Here is a 15404-nt window from a genome sequence, read left to right on the forward strand (position 1 = left end):
CAAAAGTAAATTGGCCGACAATCGAATGTTTCTGTTTTAGCCTTAATATTAGCCACGTCCGAATCGATAATAAAAATAACGCCTAAAGAGTTTTGTTCTTCTCACGTTTGTAAAATAGATAAAAATTTCGTGAAACTCTCGAAACAACAAACATCGTCGAACAATAATTTAATATTGAAAGAAATCCCAGAGTATCCTCCTACGTAAACGAGGTGAGACGAGGGAAAGCTTAAAAAAAGGGGAAAAAATCAATATCAAGCGCCATTGGTATAAAAATAGAGACGCGTGAACAGGACGCAGTTGGAGCATTTCGCGAAGCAACTTTCCAGTCCTGCTGAGAGCGTGGCAAGATTGGAAAAGATCGAAGAGTATCTGGGGTATATACTTTCGACCAGGTCTAACATGGCCTAGCCTAGAGACTCGTCTCTCTTCCCAGACGAAGAAGGCGCAGGTGCATGTTGCACAGCAGTGAAAGTATCCGAGTGCAGTTACGATCTGTCAATGCCCTCTTGCATAGTCGGTAGAAGTCTAGCGGTGCCGTTTGACCAGGACCCGGGATTTTCAGTTCGCTCGTCGAAAGTGTCGGTGTCTGTCAGCAGCTTCTATACCTGGTGAATCCTCTTCATCTAACGACCGAGTCCACGAAAGCTCTTTAACGACGTTGAAAACATTTTTCCTCTTTGAAACTCGCGTTGAAAGAAGCTGTCAGGATGAGCACAATGAACATCGCGACGTTGTGTTTTCTACTGGTCGTAACTGGTGTCACTACTCTCTCCATCGACTCCAATCGTGAGTAATTGAAGTTTTTCGACTGCTGGACCTCTTGCACGGCAATGGGTTTGCTTGCCCAAATTCGAGCGAGCTGAAGATTCACAGCCAAATTTGTAGAAAATCGAGTGAAAGTCCGATAAGGTAGATGCGATACGGTGCATCGGAGATGGAAAAACACTTCTTTCAATTACATTCTTGATCAATTTTGGTCAGTTTGCTAATCGTATCAGCGACGAATCGACGGCAGGTTGATCACTTTCAGGAACTTTAGTTTTTCTAATTTAGGATATCGATGAACATGGAGCTGATTCTCTGTTCTTTCCTTAAGGTAGAAAACGAATAGGTCGATTTTTGTTTGGTTCTAGAATGGTGGAAGTAACGTTACATAAATGCAGTTAAATTGTCGACGAGGATGGACCTTTTTTCTTGTTTTTCTTTTTTACGTAGAAATTCCTATTTTTTAATTTTTTTTCTTTTTACATAAAGGTAGGTGAATACTGATCTTTTATTCATGATAGTGGAGTTAAATGTTACAGAAATGCGTTCATGATCAATAACTTTGACGACGGTGGCCTTACCATTTTAGATAGGAATTTCTACTTTTCTAACTACGAGTAGGTGGTTGCAGATTTTTGCCGAGGCTAGAGCGATAGAAGTAAACGTTACATAAATGCACTAGGCGAAGTAAAGAGGTCACTCGTGCGAATATCCCTCAGAAATTTCATTTGAATTTCACAATGTGCGGTTGAAACTAACAAGTTGCCTGGCAACTATCTTTTAATGTAAAAGACACGGCGTTTCCGCTTGTTACCGTCTTTGATCACGGATTGTTAATTTCCCTTTCATTCTCTGATTATAATTATCGATTCAACGAGTTTTTCTCATTTTTTTCATTTTAATCCTCTTTCTTTTTGCGTTCGTTCAACTGCCACAACTCGTTAAAACTTTCTATCAGCAATTTCAAGAAAACTATTTATTCGCACATAAAATATTTCTTATAACTCGTCGATTCAATGGTTTAATGAATTTCTCTTTATTTACAGCTGAATACGTGAAACAGTGTTCGAGAAGCGATCCAAAGCTAAAAACATGTTTGATCGATGCGTTACACCATTTGAGACCGTATTTGAGTGTCGGAATACCGGAAATCGAGCTGCCTTCCGTCGAACCATTTCGCGTAAGTTCTCACCGCTTTCAATATCCTCCTGATACATTAAAAGTTAATGTTTCCTGTTTCGTTAACAGAATCGTGCACAGTGATCCTTCGCTTGGTTCCAATAAGTATTCCAAATTTTATTGGCAACGTCACGTTCTGCGAAATTTCCATGCAAATGTGTCATTAGAATAGTCGTTTTTCGTTAAATTATACCACTTGTAATTTTGATCGCTGTTTGCAATTCAAGTAACAGGTTAAAATCGTGAATTTTGGAGTTTGAAAGAACCTACGAACGAAAAGTATAATACAATTGAGAAACTTTTTAATTAAAAATCTCTCGTATGCTTGGGATTATAATAGTAAAAATTAAAAAATAACGAATTTTCGATCTTTATACTAATATTATCGATGCATTAGGAAACATTGAAACCTAACGCAAGAGAACTATGCAGCACCGTCTAACGATTAATATTAGAAAATTAGAAAATTTGATATTTTGTTATCAACTGCGTATCGATTAATTCTCTCTGGACGTTTTTAAAATCTTTTTTCCATACATTTCTAAGCATCTTAACGTGATTGATTAAAGTGAGAAAATTTTCATATCTGACGTAAATATTAGGTCGTCTGAAAAGTTCCTTTCGTTTTGTAAGGAAGTAGTACATGCACAACATTTTTTGTTTTTTGTTATTTTATTGAATTACGTTTGATCCATTTTATTCCATTACCACAAAAAGGATCGTACATAAATCCATAAAATAATACAAAATAAAAAATATTGTACATCTATTATTTCACTTATGAAACGAAAGAAACTATTGGGGCGACCTAATATTTACATCAGATATGCAAATTTTCTCATTTTAGTCAATTACGTTAAGATGCTTAGAAATGTATGGAAAAAAGATGTTAAAAATGTCCAGAGAGAATTGATCTACAGACTTTTCATGCCAATCTAATATAACTGGAATCAGAGATCAAAGGGATGTAAATTCTCATGGTCATGGCTTTCGACTTACAGCAATGAAAATTAAAATATGACAGGGAATTTAGCAAATTTTAATATTCACCCGTTTACTACTGGTTATCCCACGTATCTGCTACGACTCCGCGTATTCTGACAGATGGACGAGCTGACTCTCTCCCTGACAGGTGGTACAAACGGTTACAAGGTTCAACTGCGTGAACTGTTCGTAAAGGGAGCGAGCAACTATACCGTGGAAGACATCAAACTCGGCTCACCCTTCGAAGCCATTGTACGAATGCCAGCCCTCATTTTGGACGCGCATTATTCCAGGTTCACGATCTGCAAACGCTTCTGCTCTATTTAGATTCTGCTCTCTAACCGTTTACTTTATTAACTTCTTCTTACGTTCATACATAAAACATGGTATGGCAATTGTATGTAAGAAAAGACGAAATTAAATATTAACAATTTACATTAAAATGTTCAACGAAATAGAAAAATAAAAGAATTTCTTTTAACTTTCAACTTTCAGCGATATTGTCATTTATTTTGGTTTAATATGTCAGTTCAGGAGTGTTAATTATCTTACCAGCCAGTGGCAATGGAACGTTCCACGCGCGGTTTGACGATGTCAGAGCTCTGGTCAAAGGCACCGTTTCAACGAAAGAAAGGGATGGAAAAACGTACCTTAACGTGGATAACCTCGACGTTGTTCTGGAAGTGAAGAATGTGAATATGAGGGTCCGAAAGATTTTTAATAATAATCGAATCCTTAGTAAGTGTTTCGTTGAAAATAGAATAGTTTTATAAATATAGATATTTATATTTTTGTTCCTCTTATATCGTTAGCTCTTAGTCTTCCATACTCCTTAATCATCTCCATTTCCCTGCGTTTCTTAAATAACTTGAATTAAATTTTGATACAACGATTTCTAAGAATACCTCCTAGACGGATAACATTTGTAAAACTTTACCTAGAACGCTACTAGCAGAATGCTACGTCATGTCACTAACAACCGATGACTAAAAGCATAATTTGTACAAATTTGACTATGATTACAGCCGAGGCAACCAATCTGTTCCTCCGCGAAAACGGACAGGAAGTTTTAAAAGTGATGGAGCCGCAGTTGAAAAGGAAGCTGTCCGTACTCTTCGCTGGAATCGTTAATCAATTGTTACGTCACGTGCCAGTCGAAGTTTTCCTACTGCCTTGAATCTCGCATTTTTTCTCGGAAAAAGGAAAGATACGATTAAGAAACAAAGAAAAAAAAATCTAAGAAAACGACAAATAGTCCAGATTAGTGCGTTTCACCGAGGGTTACGATACAGTAACGAGTAACTTAATAATAACTTCGGGTTAATAACTTCGAGTAGAACAAGATAAACAAGGAACAGTATTGTTACGACGTTTAGTTTAATTCGTTTCAGTGCAACTGATAGTATAAGATTGAATTTATTGTAGAGAAGGCAACAAAATATATGTATATTGTATATATTTATAAAAGCGTAGGTTTATTTTTTTTATCAACTATTTTCCCTTGACCCGATAATATTATACGCAATAATCACTCATGCAATAAAAATTACAGGAGGAGAATCGTTTTGCAAAGTACAATCGTTTTATATTACAAGATTTCTATGCTTACAACATTGTGAATACGTTTCTCTATAATTTACATGTACTTTGCATTTTAAAAATACGTAGACGGATGTTTACAAGAATCTGTGCAAATATTTCGACTCGAACGTACCTATGTTCTTCGCTTTTTTTTTCTAATTAATCTCGTGATTACGGTATTTTGCACCTATATTTGAATTTTGATCGCTTAATCGAGCGATGAATGATTAAATAATTCATTGTACGAGAGATATCGAAAAAACAAAAGAATTAACGGTTTGTCATGCTCGACAAATTGAATAAATAAAAATTGTTTAACATAGGTCTGTGAAGTATTGTAACAATTTCAGAATAGCAAACAACTTTTGTAAAAATATTTTTGTGTATTTTTTTAATTTACTCTAAACTTTTTACGAACGTGTACGATTAGCCTTGACACTCAGTAATCTGTTTTTAACTTTCTACCAGGCATCTGTCTACTTATCCTGATTGATTAAATTAGTCGAATTAAATTAATTTATCAAACCGAAATGATCAGGAATTATCGAATTAAAGTTACCTCGATTAACATTCGACATCGCGTTTATTTATATCTTACATGATGCTTCATCCAATAACAACACTAGTTAACAATCCATGTGTATATACACCGCTTTGTTAGCAGCTGTGTCTTCGATAATTAAAAAAGGATCCTCGAAAACCATACAATTTGTGTATCAAATAAATCTTACAAAATGTCCATAAAATTATTCGTCTTACGTCGTTTATATAATTCAATCAGTTCTGCGTTCCTTTCTCCCATTTCAATCCACGTTTAACTCCATCGAAAAATCTATCCAGGTTCCATTCTTCAATTTTCTTCAAATTTCTTTCTTCCTTCTTAGATTTATGCTTTTTCCTTTTTTTACAATTATTTTACTGCTATAGTTCTGACGTGACTCAAGGAAACACAGTCGAGAAAGGTATCTTCGAGAAGAAACGATTGGTGAATTCGGTCAGATACGTGTCCCAAGATTCCGTCAATTTTGGCAATATTGCTCGGTATATTAGAGGCCAGTATTCGTTGATGAAGACGAGAGCAGCTCGATCTGAAAACAGAATTGTTTATTTTGTTATTCGTAATCAAAATAATAAGTACGAAAAATTCGGAATCAAAAAAGTGGATATAACATAACAAACACGAAGATGGTACCCAGCTGGGGGTAGCCACCCACATGATAATCAAACAGCCAAAAAATTCTACCAAATGTCCAAATCGGACAAATTGTGAATGTAAACAACTAAATAAAAAAAAAAAAAACAAAGATATGCTTTGTAATGTATCTTCTTTGTGGAATATTCGAACTTATAAAAATCGCATTATTGGAGCCTTGTCAAAAGTTCTTATAGGAATTGTTCTAAATGTCGTTTTATTTAGCGAATACTTAGAAAGAAACTGAAGATAGTCAAATCTTGTCATGACTCTTTTAAAGAATAGAATATTGTATCGATTTATACGTTATAATCATTTTATAAGAAGCAATTAGAAGCTAACTTTTATGCTGATAAATCTACAACAATTACATAGACAAAGAAGCTAAAGGCTATTCTCTGGAGAAGAAAATTAATCAACAGTCATTGTCAAACGACAAACGTTAAATATAAATGTAGTTACTTGACATAGCCATTATTAACATGCCATCATCAGATGAATAAATGGCACTAAACTGCAGCATAAATTTCATTCGCTACCAAAACAAGAATCTCATTGTTTTGAGAAAATACAAAATTATTTGAACAATCACATCGTAATCCAATGCACTGTAGCGGCTCATGGCCGTAGAGAAAGATCCAGGATTGAAGTACATGTGTTGGCCACATGGCCCGTGAAACAACGTCCGACGACAGGACGTCGTAAAAGTATAAATCCTGGGACTTACTAAAAAACCCATGGGCCTTCGAAAAGAAAATTTATTGTTTTATTGCTTTCCATTCCCACCTCGGAAAAAAACTCTCTCTTCCGAGGAGACCTTATAAAAGGGGAAACGAGGGAAAGCTCGGGACAATCCATCATAGTCGTTCATTGTCGTTGACGCTAGCTGACGGTAGTCGTTGGTAGTCGTACGGTTAGTCAATCAAACAGATAGTCACAGTTAATTCGTACCGAGTTTGTATCGATTCTGTATCAAGTCTGTGTCAATTTTGTATCGTCGTCGCTCGAACTCGATGTGCGTCGCGTTACGATCTAAAACGACGCGCATTCGAAATCAAAATAAACATCGTCGAAGTTAAACACCGCAGTACCTTAATAACACCCGACACGTCCTTATTACCTCGACATAAAAGATTAAACGACGATGTAATAAGGTAAATATGTGCACTACAGCGAGACACAAAGCTGTACATTCGATGCTAATCCAAAGTCGATGGTCACGTAACAACCCGACGATATCGTAAGAAAAAGCGAATGAAATCCGCAGAGACAAAAGTACTAGGATAAGCAGTAAATAACAGCAATAGCGATTCTATGCTAATTAAGCGGCACAGGATTCTCTTGAAACTCGAGTCCCGGTGTACATATACTCATGGCAACGTAACATTATGCAATGATGGAATGTCGAGACAACGTCGTTCAACTAATGAAAGTTCCTGTCGATTTAAGGCAGTTACCTTAAGTAAACAGCAAATTGTACCTACTATAGTACATAGTTCTATTAGTAATCGTGCTTTTTTGTCGCAATCGTATAATCATCGTGTCATCCACATTATTTTCCTCGAATATTTTTATTTAACGTAACAAATCAATGTATTCGCTATAATTATTAATAACGATGGTCTAATGTACTTACTCAGTTCATTGTTTCCATTGAAGAGATCACTGAACCAGATCTTCATATCTCCAACTGTAGGCGATAGTTTGAAGTGTTCCACAACCCATATATCGTTTACTACGTGACCAGAGATGTCCCATGTGGCTCTAAGGTCCTCCATGCTAATGTTGAAGAAACCTGTTAGATGCAAATATGAGAAACGTGGTATGAATTATTTTAAATTTTATTGTCTTGTTACGCTGTAAGAAATAGTAACGAAATAGTCGCGTGAAACAGCATAGTTCTGCCTTTATATCGTAAAATCCAAAGAAGATATTAAAGTCTGTTGTATTAATTGGTATACCTTTTCCACCCACTCTAAAAGATGCCAGGTAACCTTCGGCTTTGTAGTTGCCATCGATTAAAATCTTTGGTATCTCAACGTCGATTTCCAAGCGGAAGAGATCGTCTACCATCTCCGGTTTTACAGATAAGAAACGTGCTTTGGCAAGACCGTATGTTCGAATGTCCGTGGCAAGCATTTTTCCACCATGCTGGCCACTTTCGAATTCCATGGAATGAGACTCGGTGTAATAAGGATCCAAAACGGGTATGTCGAACTCTGGCAATCCTGTTGCGAAGTTTGCAAAAATTAATCGTAACTCGTGAATAAAAAATGAAATAAACCTCTATTATCTTAATAGTATTATAAAAAGTCTAACGTAGTCTTTGAAATTACGCAGCGTTATGTAATTCTTCTCGTTTTAAGCGATCCAAGAGAGAAATGGAAAAATCAATCGTTGCAAGGACGAATTCGAGATAAGTTTAAACAAAAAAGTACTTGTAATTATTGGATTGTGACGCGTATGAAAACAACTCGATGAATAAATTTATTAATCGATCTACCTTCATGAAAATGACAGAGATGTAAGCTAGAGATAATTATATTACCTGAAACGAACGTGGGCCATGCTTCTTGTATGGCTAGCCTCAAACAAGATGAAAAGTCATCGGAATCTTTTTTGCAGGTTTTCACAGTTGCAGCTGAGGAATAAAATAAATATAAATTACTCATTGATAGAAAAGACTTGAAATTAAATTAAACGCAATAATGAGAAACAATTTTCGACATATGTAATTTCCAAATAATTGAGATACGTTCTCTTAAATTATTGGAAATACACAGTGTCCATCTTCTAATATATTTCAAATTAACTTTAAAATAAAAAAGAATCGCTCGTGTTTAATTTGTTAAATATTATACCAGAGATTTTTGTAACTATAGAAACATTCTTTTAATGAGACGTAAAACGTTCGAGTATTTATCAAATTTTTATTACTAATTTATTATTCCAAGTGTTTAAGCAAAAAGATCAAATTATTTTGCAATCGTCTTTCTTGAAAAATAACATTTACATTAGGGATATCCTGAGAGAGAAAATTTCAATGATTATAAGCAAATATTTAAAGCATCTCCTCCTTAGTACAATACTCTATAATAAAATTTTATTTCGTGTGTTAAACTTACGTATCATGGTCATTTGTAACCATAGTTGCCTAATTAATATGACATTAGTACTCGTTAAAAGAAAAACCATTCGTGTTATTCCGCGATTCATAAGGGAAAACGAATGAACACAGTGAACGGCAGTTTTCAGATATCGCTAAAATTCAACTAACTAACACGCTGAAACGACCTACGTTAACTTTCTAACTCACTAATTCTACGGAACAAATAAAGGAAACTTTTACTTGTAATTCGAGGTAAAAACAAACCTATTTCGTGCGTCGATTATCGCGAATAATTACGATTTTACATCCAATTTATGTAAATTTATATTACAATGATACATTACACCGAGATATTCTTCGATTTATTTCATTAACTCGTATCTTTAAATGTCATTAATAGCAAGCGTGAAGTACAAGTTTTCGTCCAATCCCAAAATTATAACAATTTTCCTATGATAATTTCTTCCTACGTAAATTTTAAACTGGGAAGTTTTGTCCATTGGAATGAAGTTTATTTTAATTAGCTTTTAATTAGCGTTAGAAAGAACTATAGTAATAATTGCGAATACGACTTAACTAGCAAGGAAGCTTTACGGTATAATCAAATAGAATAAAAGCTTTCGGAGAAGGAAAACTTACCCCTACAACCCATCATTACCACTCTCACGCTTTTACTAGAGCCGTCATCGATCTTCCGAAGAAGAAGCTCAAAACTCTAACTTACCACCCCAATGGAAAAAGAACTAACAGAGAAAATAAAGCGTCTTGAAGCCCAACTTACTTCGGTGTCTTTCACTCGCGCTTCCGCAGAAATCCTGACTACCTCAAACAACCATAATACGCAAACAACCGAATACGAAAATAAACAATGAACCAGAAGTGAGTGAGAATTCTGAATATGAGCAGAAGATTAATAGAACGATCCTAAACGTGAACTTACGGAGCTGATAATCCCCAGCGACGATAGCGATAGCGCATAACGCGATGACAACTGCACGAACGGTGTGGAACGACATGGTGTACTTTGGTTAAAAATCTCCCAGCTAGCCTAGCCAATTATAAGCGGTCCGTTTATATAGTTTCCAGCGCCAAGGACTCCAGGCAGAGAGCTACGTTGCAAAATTGCATGTCATTAAAACGCGCCAACACGTGAGAGGCGAGAAGCAGCGCGCTACGCCTGGCCTATGATACACACAAGTGCAACGAAGTAATGGTCGATGTCGCGGATTCCGGAGAACGCGTAAATCCGCTCTTCTTTTGTTGAACACCAGCTACACAAGTAACGTTGTTCTATCGGAGCAGGCTGATCTAGCTTCGACTTTTCTGTCACTACATCGGCATCTCTGGCGTGCCGGCTGGCTTTCGCGATCGATGGTCTGCATAGGCATTCTCAGAACCGCTATCGGAATAATTTCTACGCTTGTTTACCTTCTACCACTTTTGCTGCGATATACTTCTCGAACCACGATGACGAATTATACGGGTACATGCTGATTTTGATGACAGTAGATCTGGGATGTTGGACCATGAAGATGAACGAATGATTCGATTAGAAAGTCTATGGAGGGTGAATGGTGGAGAAGTTGCGGAGGAAGATTTTAATATTTTTAGATTAAATACGATTACTACGGTAGAATTAGATCGCTTTCGACTTTTTATAGAACACTGCAATTATATTGGTAATGAGTTGACAAGCATGGTGTAAGAGATATATTGTATAATTTATAAGCCAAAGTGTCGAGTTGTCTTTTGCGAAACGAAGTAATACATTTTTGTTAAAAAAAAAATAAAGGTACAAAATTTTCAACTCTGTTTTGAGAAACAAGATATTTATAGGATGACTCCTTAAAATGAAATAGTCATGGAATTCGAACAAACACTTTTATTCTTAAAAATGCAAATGAGATTCATACTATATTCAAAATTGCAGAAACACGAAAACAACTCCTGCTGCATAGTTAAAGTCTGCAAACAGGTATTTGTTTTATCAATGGAAATTAGAAGTTTATGCAACGATCTAATATTAGCCAGATGATAAACATGAAATGAAATCCTACGATATTTTTAATAGAACCTTTCTCATGAGCCGTTGAGTGTTGTTTATTATAACTTATATAAATAAAAATAAATTACATGAATATTTTTATAAATACGCTTGAAAAGATCTAGGCAGAAACTCGTTTCACTCGCTAAATGTTATAACGAGTGTCATGTTTCAAAAATTAGAAAAAATGTATATCTTCTATATACAGATAGTGTATATTTTACATACCTTTACACTATTTTGTGTAAATATACAAATATCCACAAACCAACGACCAATGGATACAATCTTGTAATTATCACGAGCTGTTTATTTAATGATAGAACATTATCAAATTTCTTGTTATTACTGCTCTACTACACTTATTCGCTTCCGCATCGAGCAATATCTAGCTCCTTCTATTTCTGATTATTGTCTTAATGCATCGCGTGTGTAACGAATGGACTCTGATGCCACCAATCATTTAATTATCAGATGATGCGACGCTGCGTGCAAAATTATAGTACAATTTCAGGATACCGAGAACCGTAAAAAAAAAAACAACGAACGCTGACAAAACGGACTTGAACGAGGGTCTATTGTTCTGTCATTGTTTTCTTCAAATCTAAAAGACAATACCTAATTTATCCAATTTTAATTCATATTTTATACCACTCTTAATTGTGTATATACTACTATTACACTAATATTAATACTATAATATTATGGTATTGTCTATTTCAAATCGATCAAATCATGGATTGTATTTATTAACTGAAGAGTTTCTAATATTGCAGTACGATTATTATGCATACATTGTTTTTAAACTCCTTTCTTTATTCAGGAATTACTTATACAAGAATTACTGGCAAAATTAATGGCTTTCATCCAATGCGTACCACCTGGTATAATAAAGCAATTGTAAATTAAGCCATAAAGAGAAGAAAGCAACGTTTCGAGCTTTATCGTGGTGCAGAGGCTCGTTAAAGTCGCTAGTTTGCACCTGGTACCGTTCCCCGTTAAACGTGAAACTTTATTTCAAGCTATGACCATTAGAGTGCAAGATACATTAATGACCTACGTCTTAACTTGATAAACAGGGTGTTATTAACGGATCTTGTGATTTATTATTAAAATATATGTACTTGCAGGTCGTTTCTTTGAAAACTCGTCTCTTTAGGGAAAGAGATAAACGCTTACATAGAAACATTTAATTATATGATTTATAAAAATTCTGAGATGCATTAAGCTCGTCCAACATCATCCAACAGAAAATTACCAATAAGAGAGTATACAAGACAATCAATCAAAAAAAGCAGATAACGATAGAGACATGGCCTGTGGTACCAAGATCGCGTATAAATCACATGCGAGCAAATATAGGCATCCATGACCTTGTGACCTTGCAAGTACATACCTGCCACTAGCGGTAGCTAATTGAAAACGATACTGTAAACAAATGACGATAAGATGTTCATATGGAACTGCTATGGTACCGTCTACGCAGTTTTATGTAACAGAGGATTACGAAGAGCTCGAACCAGACGCCCTTGGATCACGTCGCACCGATATGAGAAACTAGTTTTCATCGGGGAGGCGACTGACAAGGAAAAATGCCCAACGAAACTGTACCACATACTTACATGCCTGATCAGCCTATCCGACTCTCATTCGTTTGATCGATAGGATCAATCGACACAGTTAATCGTCGAAGCGGCCCGATGATCGTCGATGAAATCGTTCGATAATTTGTTCGAACATCGGGAAAGCTATCAAATAGATATTTCTGTTGGAATGATTAGATTGATGAATTTATCGGTAGTTTTTAATATATAATGATAATAGTAGACTGCGGACATTTATGCAAAATCATATTCTTGTGGGTACAACTGAAGAAATTGAATCTGTGAGGAAGTTCATCTCATCCAGCAAATATTATAACAAGTACTGTACTTTGAATATCTTCGTATGTTCTTGTGTATTATATACTTTCATTTCAGTGCAGTATCGTCAATTTTCGTTACATTGTCTATTTACAATAAAAAAAATCCGAACAAACAAAGTTATATATTATTAGGACAAAATAATTTCAGTTAATATAGAAATAAAAATATAAGAATAGGACAATTTAATTAAAACTTAAGATGCCGCTCCTTTTACATCTTCTCGAAAAATGAGTCAATTGCATCTCGTATTTATTCAGAAGAAAAATATGTAGGTCTGTTGGTTGGCATTTAAAGGCTGGTTATGCGGTTCACCATTCACTGATCGGTGATTGCCGCTATCATGAAAACTAATGCGCACAAATGACACAAATTCGAAATCTACGCTCGATCGCGCGTAGCGTAGTGATTTGTAAATGCTTCGATAAATCCGGCAACAGAGCAACTGTAAGTGTATTGAAACTAATCTGGAGATATGTAAGCTACTTTTCCATTGAAATTGCAAAAATAAAGATTGGAAAAAGTACACAAAGCTAAATAAACATACTGCGCCTTTAAAAAGATTACACGAACGTTTCAAGATATCATGATCAACTGGAAATACCAATGAAAAAAATTGTAATTAATCTTTTCTTTATCATACCTTTGAATGTTGATAAATTTTTATTAATTCAAATTATGTATATACATACGTATGTATATGTACTTTTTCTATGATTGCGTTTACCATTTTTGCTCCATCGGTAATCAAGATCGTGAGTATCCTTTTACGTAACGCCATCTACGTAGTATTATCTCGTACACGCACAACCGGGACTGCCATTGATTAAACCTGTCAGAGAATCAGCTGATCGGTTATTCACGTACGTGAGATCAGCTGTGCGCAATCATGGACACGTTAAGCGAAGAAGATTTTGTGATACCTCCGGCTAAATACGAATGTAAGTACCCAGTATCATACTTTGAGCGTAATAACGCATTAAATTCACGAAGTAAACACTTTCATCGTACTAGAATGATATAACCGGCAGCCGGCGCGCCATTATACCGGCGTCCATTTTGCCACATGTGAACAAGTCGAAATCAAAATTTAGAACATTATTTCACACCTAATTGTACAAGAAATTACATAACAAGACAATTGCAATTATATGCGCGCGTTTTCTGTTTCAGATTTGGACCACACGGCTGATGTGCAGTAAGTATTAAGTTTGTAAATCCTTCGCAATTAAAGCGGATATTTTGTAGAGGTTACTTGCAAAGATAACCTAAAACGAAAAATAGGACAATAATTACTGTTAATACAGCGACAAGTTATATATCGCTACATTGCTTTAACAATATTATATTATTAAAATAAATATATATCGTAATACTCATGACGTATTATAGACTGCACGCATGGGGCAATACCATGGAAGAGGCTTTTGAGCAATGTGCGGTGGCCATGTTTGGGTACATGACGGATTTAGAGCGAGTTCAAATGACACAGTTACATTACGTAGAAGCGGAAGGACACGACATGGAAAGTCTTCTTTTTCATTTCCTCGACGAATTGTTATTCATGTTTAGCGCCGAACCGTTTATCGTTGCGAAGGTATATTGCATTCATTAAACTTTGATTACATCATTATTATAATTAAAATCCCTCCTCGATTACGAAAACGCTTTACTTTGCATTTTTACGTCTCTTTTTACCTTTTATATGATATCATTTATTCGATAGACCATTCCGTTTAATATGTTGTTTAACTATTTATTCAGAGATCGAAATAAAGTACCTTGTTCTTTAAAACACTGTTTTTTGTGATTTTTTAAAAAAGAAGTATCGCTTTGTGTTGTCAGAAAGTGAAGATTACTAATTTCGACCGCGAGAACTTCAAGATCTCTGCGACAGCGTTAGGAGAAGAGTTCACGATCGGCAAACACACGCAAAACGCCGAGGTGAAAGCGATTACGTACTCAGCGATGCAGATCCTCGATCGTCCTGAATCAGAACGTCCCGAACTTTTCGTGATCGTAGACATATAGCCGTTTCGGGTTCAGTCCGGTGTCTTGTTTGATTTCTTGGCGCCCCCGTGTAATTTGGCTCGGGTTAAGGCTTGAGACAGAACAGTATGTAGGAACGTATGAATACAGAAGCAAGAAGGGAGGGTATATACCCTCTCTTACGACCTACGTAGGGTACGATCCTTTTGTACTTGCGTAGGGTTCAAATAAATACGTTATGAAGAAAACACCGGGCTCCCTTCTTGGCGATCCTTAAGTACGTAGTAACGTACCATGGAACCCTGCGTTTTGTGGAGGATACCGCTCAAGAACTTTATACCGCCAATGTATAACCGTACACAATTTATTTAAATAACGTAAACATTTTGGTTGTTAATTCTTTATATATTGTATCTGTATTAACAAATGTTTGATTGTTGTCGAAAGTTGTTAATAGTAACTTATAAATGCCAGACACGTGTAACAAGTATTATATAAGAATGTTTGTATATTTTTATAAACATATAATAAAGATGTTTTTTATGTTTCGCGTCAGTGAAAATTTTCGTTACCAAAAAATAGAAAGATCGATGTTTGTATTATTAGGATAAAATTGTTAGAAGTTAGAATTGTAGT

General features: G+C 35.4%; 3 protein-coding genes across 3 annotated transcripts; 2 read left to right on the forward strand and 1 right to left on the reverse strand.

Moving 5' to 3' along the window:
* The first annotated feature begins 296 nt into the window (after window positions 1-296).
* Window positions 297-4357, forward strand: LOC138183646 (protein takeout). Its single transcript, XM_069120893.1, has 5 exons — window positions 297-789; window positions 1815-1948; window positions 3052-3224; window positions 3461-3669; window positions 3957-4357. The coding sequence occupies exons 1-5, from the start codon at window positions 711-713 to the stop codon at window positions 4106-4108; spliced, it is 747 nt and encodes a 248-aa protein (XP_068976994.1). The 5' UTR covers window positions 297-710; the 3' UTR covers window positions 4109-4357.
* Window positions 4358-5076: 719 nt separating this feature from the next.
* On the reverse strand, window positions 5077-9894 carry LOC138183648 (protein takeout). The gene is made up of 5 exons (XM_069120897.1): window positions 9754-9894; window positions 8253-8345; window positions 7666-7932; window positions 7341-7499; window positions 5077-5600 (listed from the first exon to the last, which is right to left on the reverse strand). Exons 1-5 carry the CDS (start codon window positions 9827-9829, stop codon window positions 5452-5454), a joined length of 744 nt encoding a protein of 247 aa, XP_068976998.1. The 5' UTR covers window positions 9830-9894; the 3' UTR covers window positions 5077-5451.
* A 3630-nt stretch (window positions 9895-13524) lies between these two features.
* On the forward strand, window positions 13525-15330 carry Archease (protein archease). The gene is made up of 4 exons (XM_069120904.1): window positions 13525-13720; window positions 13953-13977; window positions 14172-14376; window positions 14625-15330. The coding sequence occupies exons 1-4, from the start codon at window positions 13669-13671 to the stop codon at window positions 14808-14810; spliced, it is 468 nt and encodes a 155-aa protein (XP_068977005.1). The 5' UTR covers window positions 13525-13668; the 3' UTR covers window positions 14811-15330.
* Window positions 15331-15404: the final 74 nt, after the last annotated feature.

Source organism: Bombus flavifrons, chromosome 9 (assembly GCF_040668555.2).
Source record: "Bombus flavifrons isolate JBK064 chromosome 9, iyBomFlav1_principal, whole genome shotgun sequence".
NCBI classification, from domain to species: Eukaryota; Metazoa; Arthropoda; class Insecta; order Hymenoptera; family Apidae; genus Bombus; species Bombus flavifrons.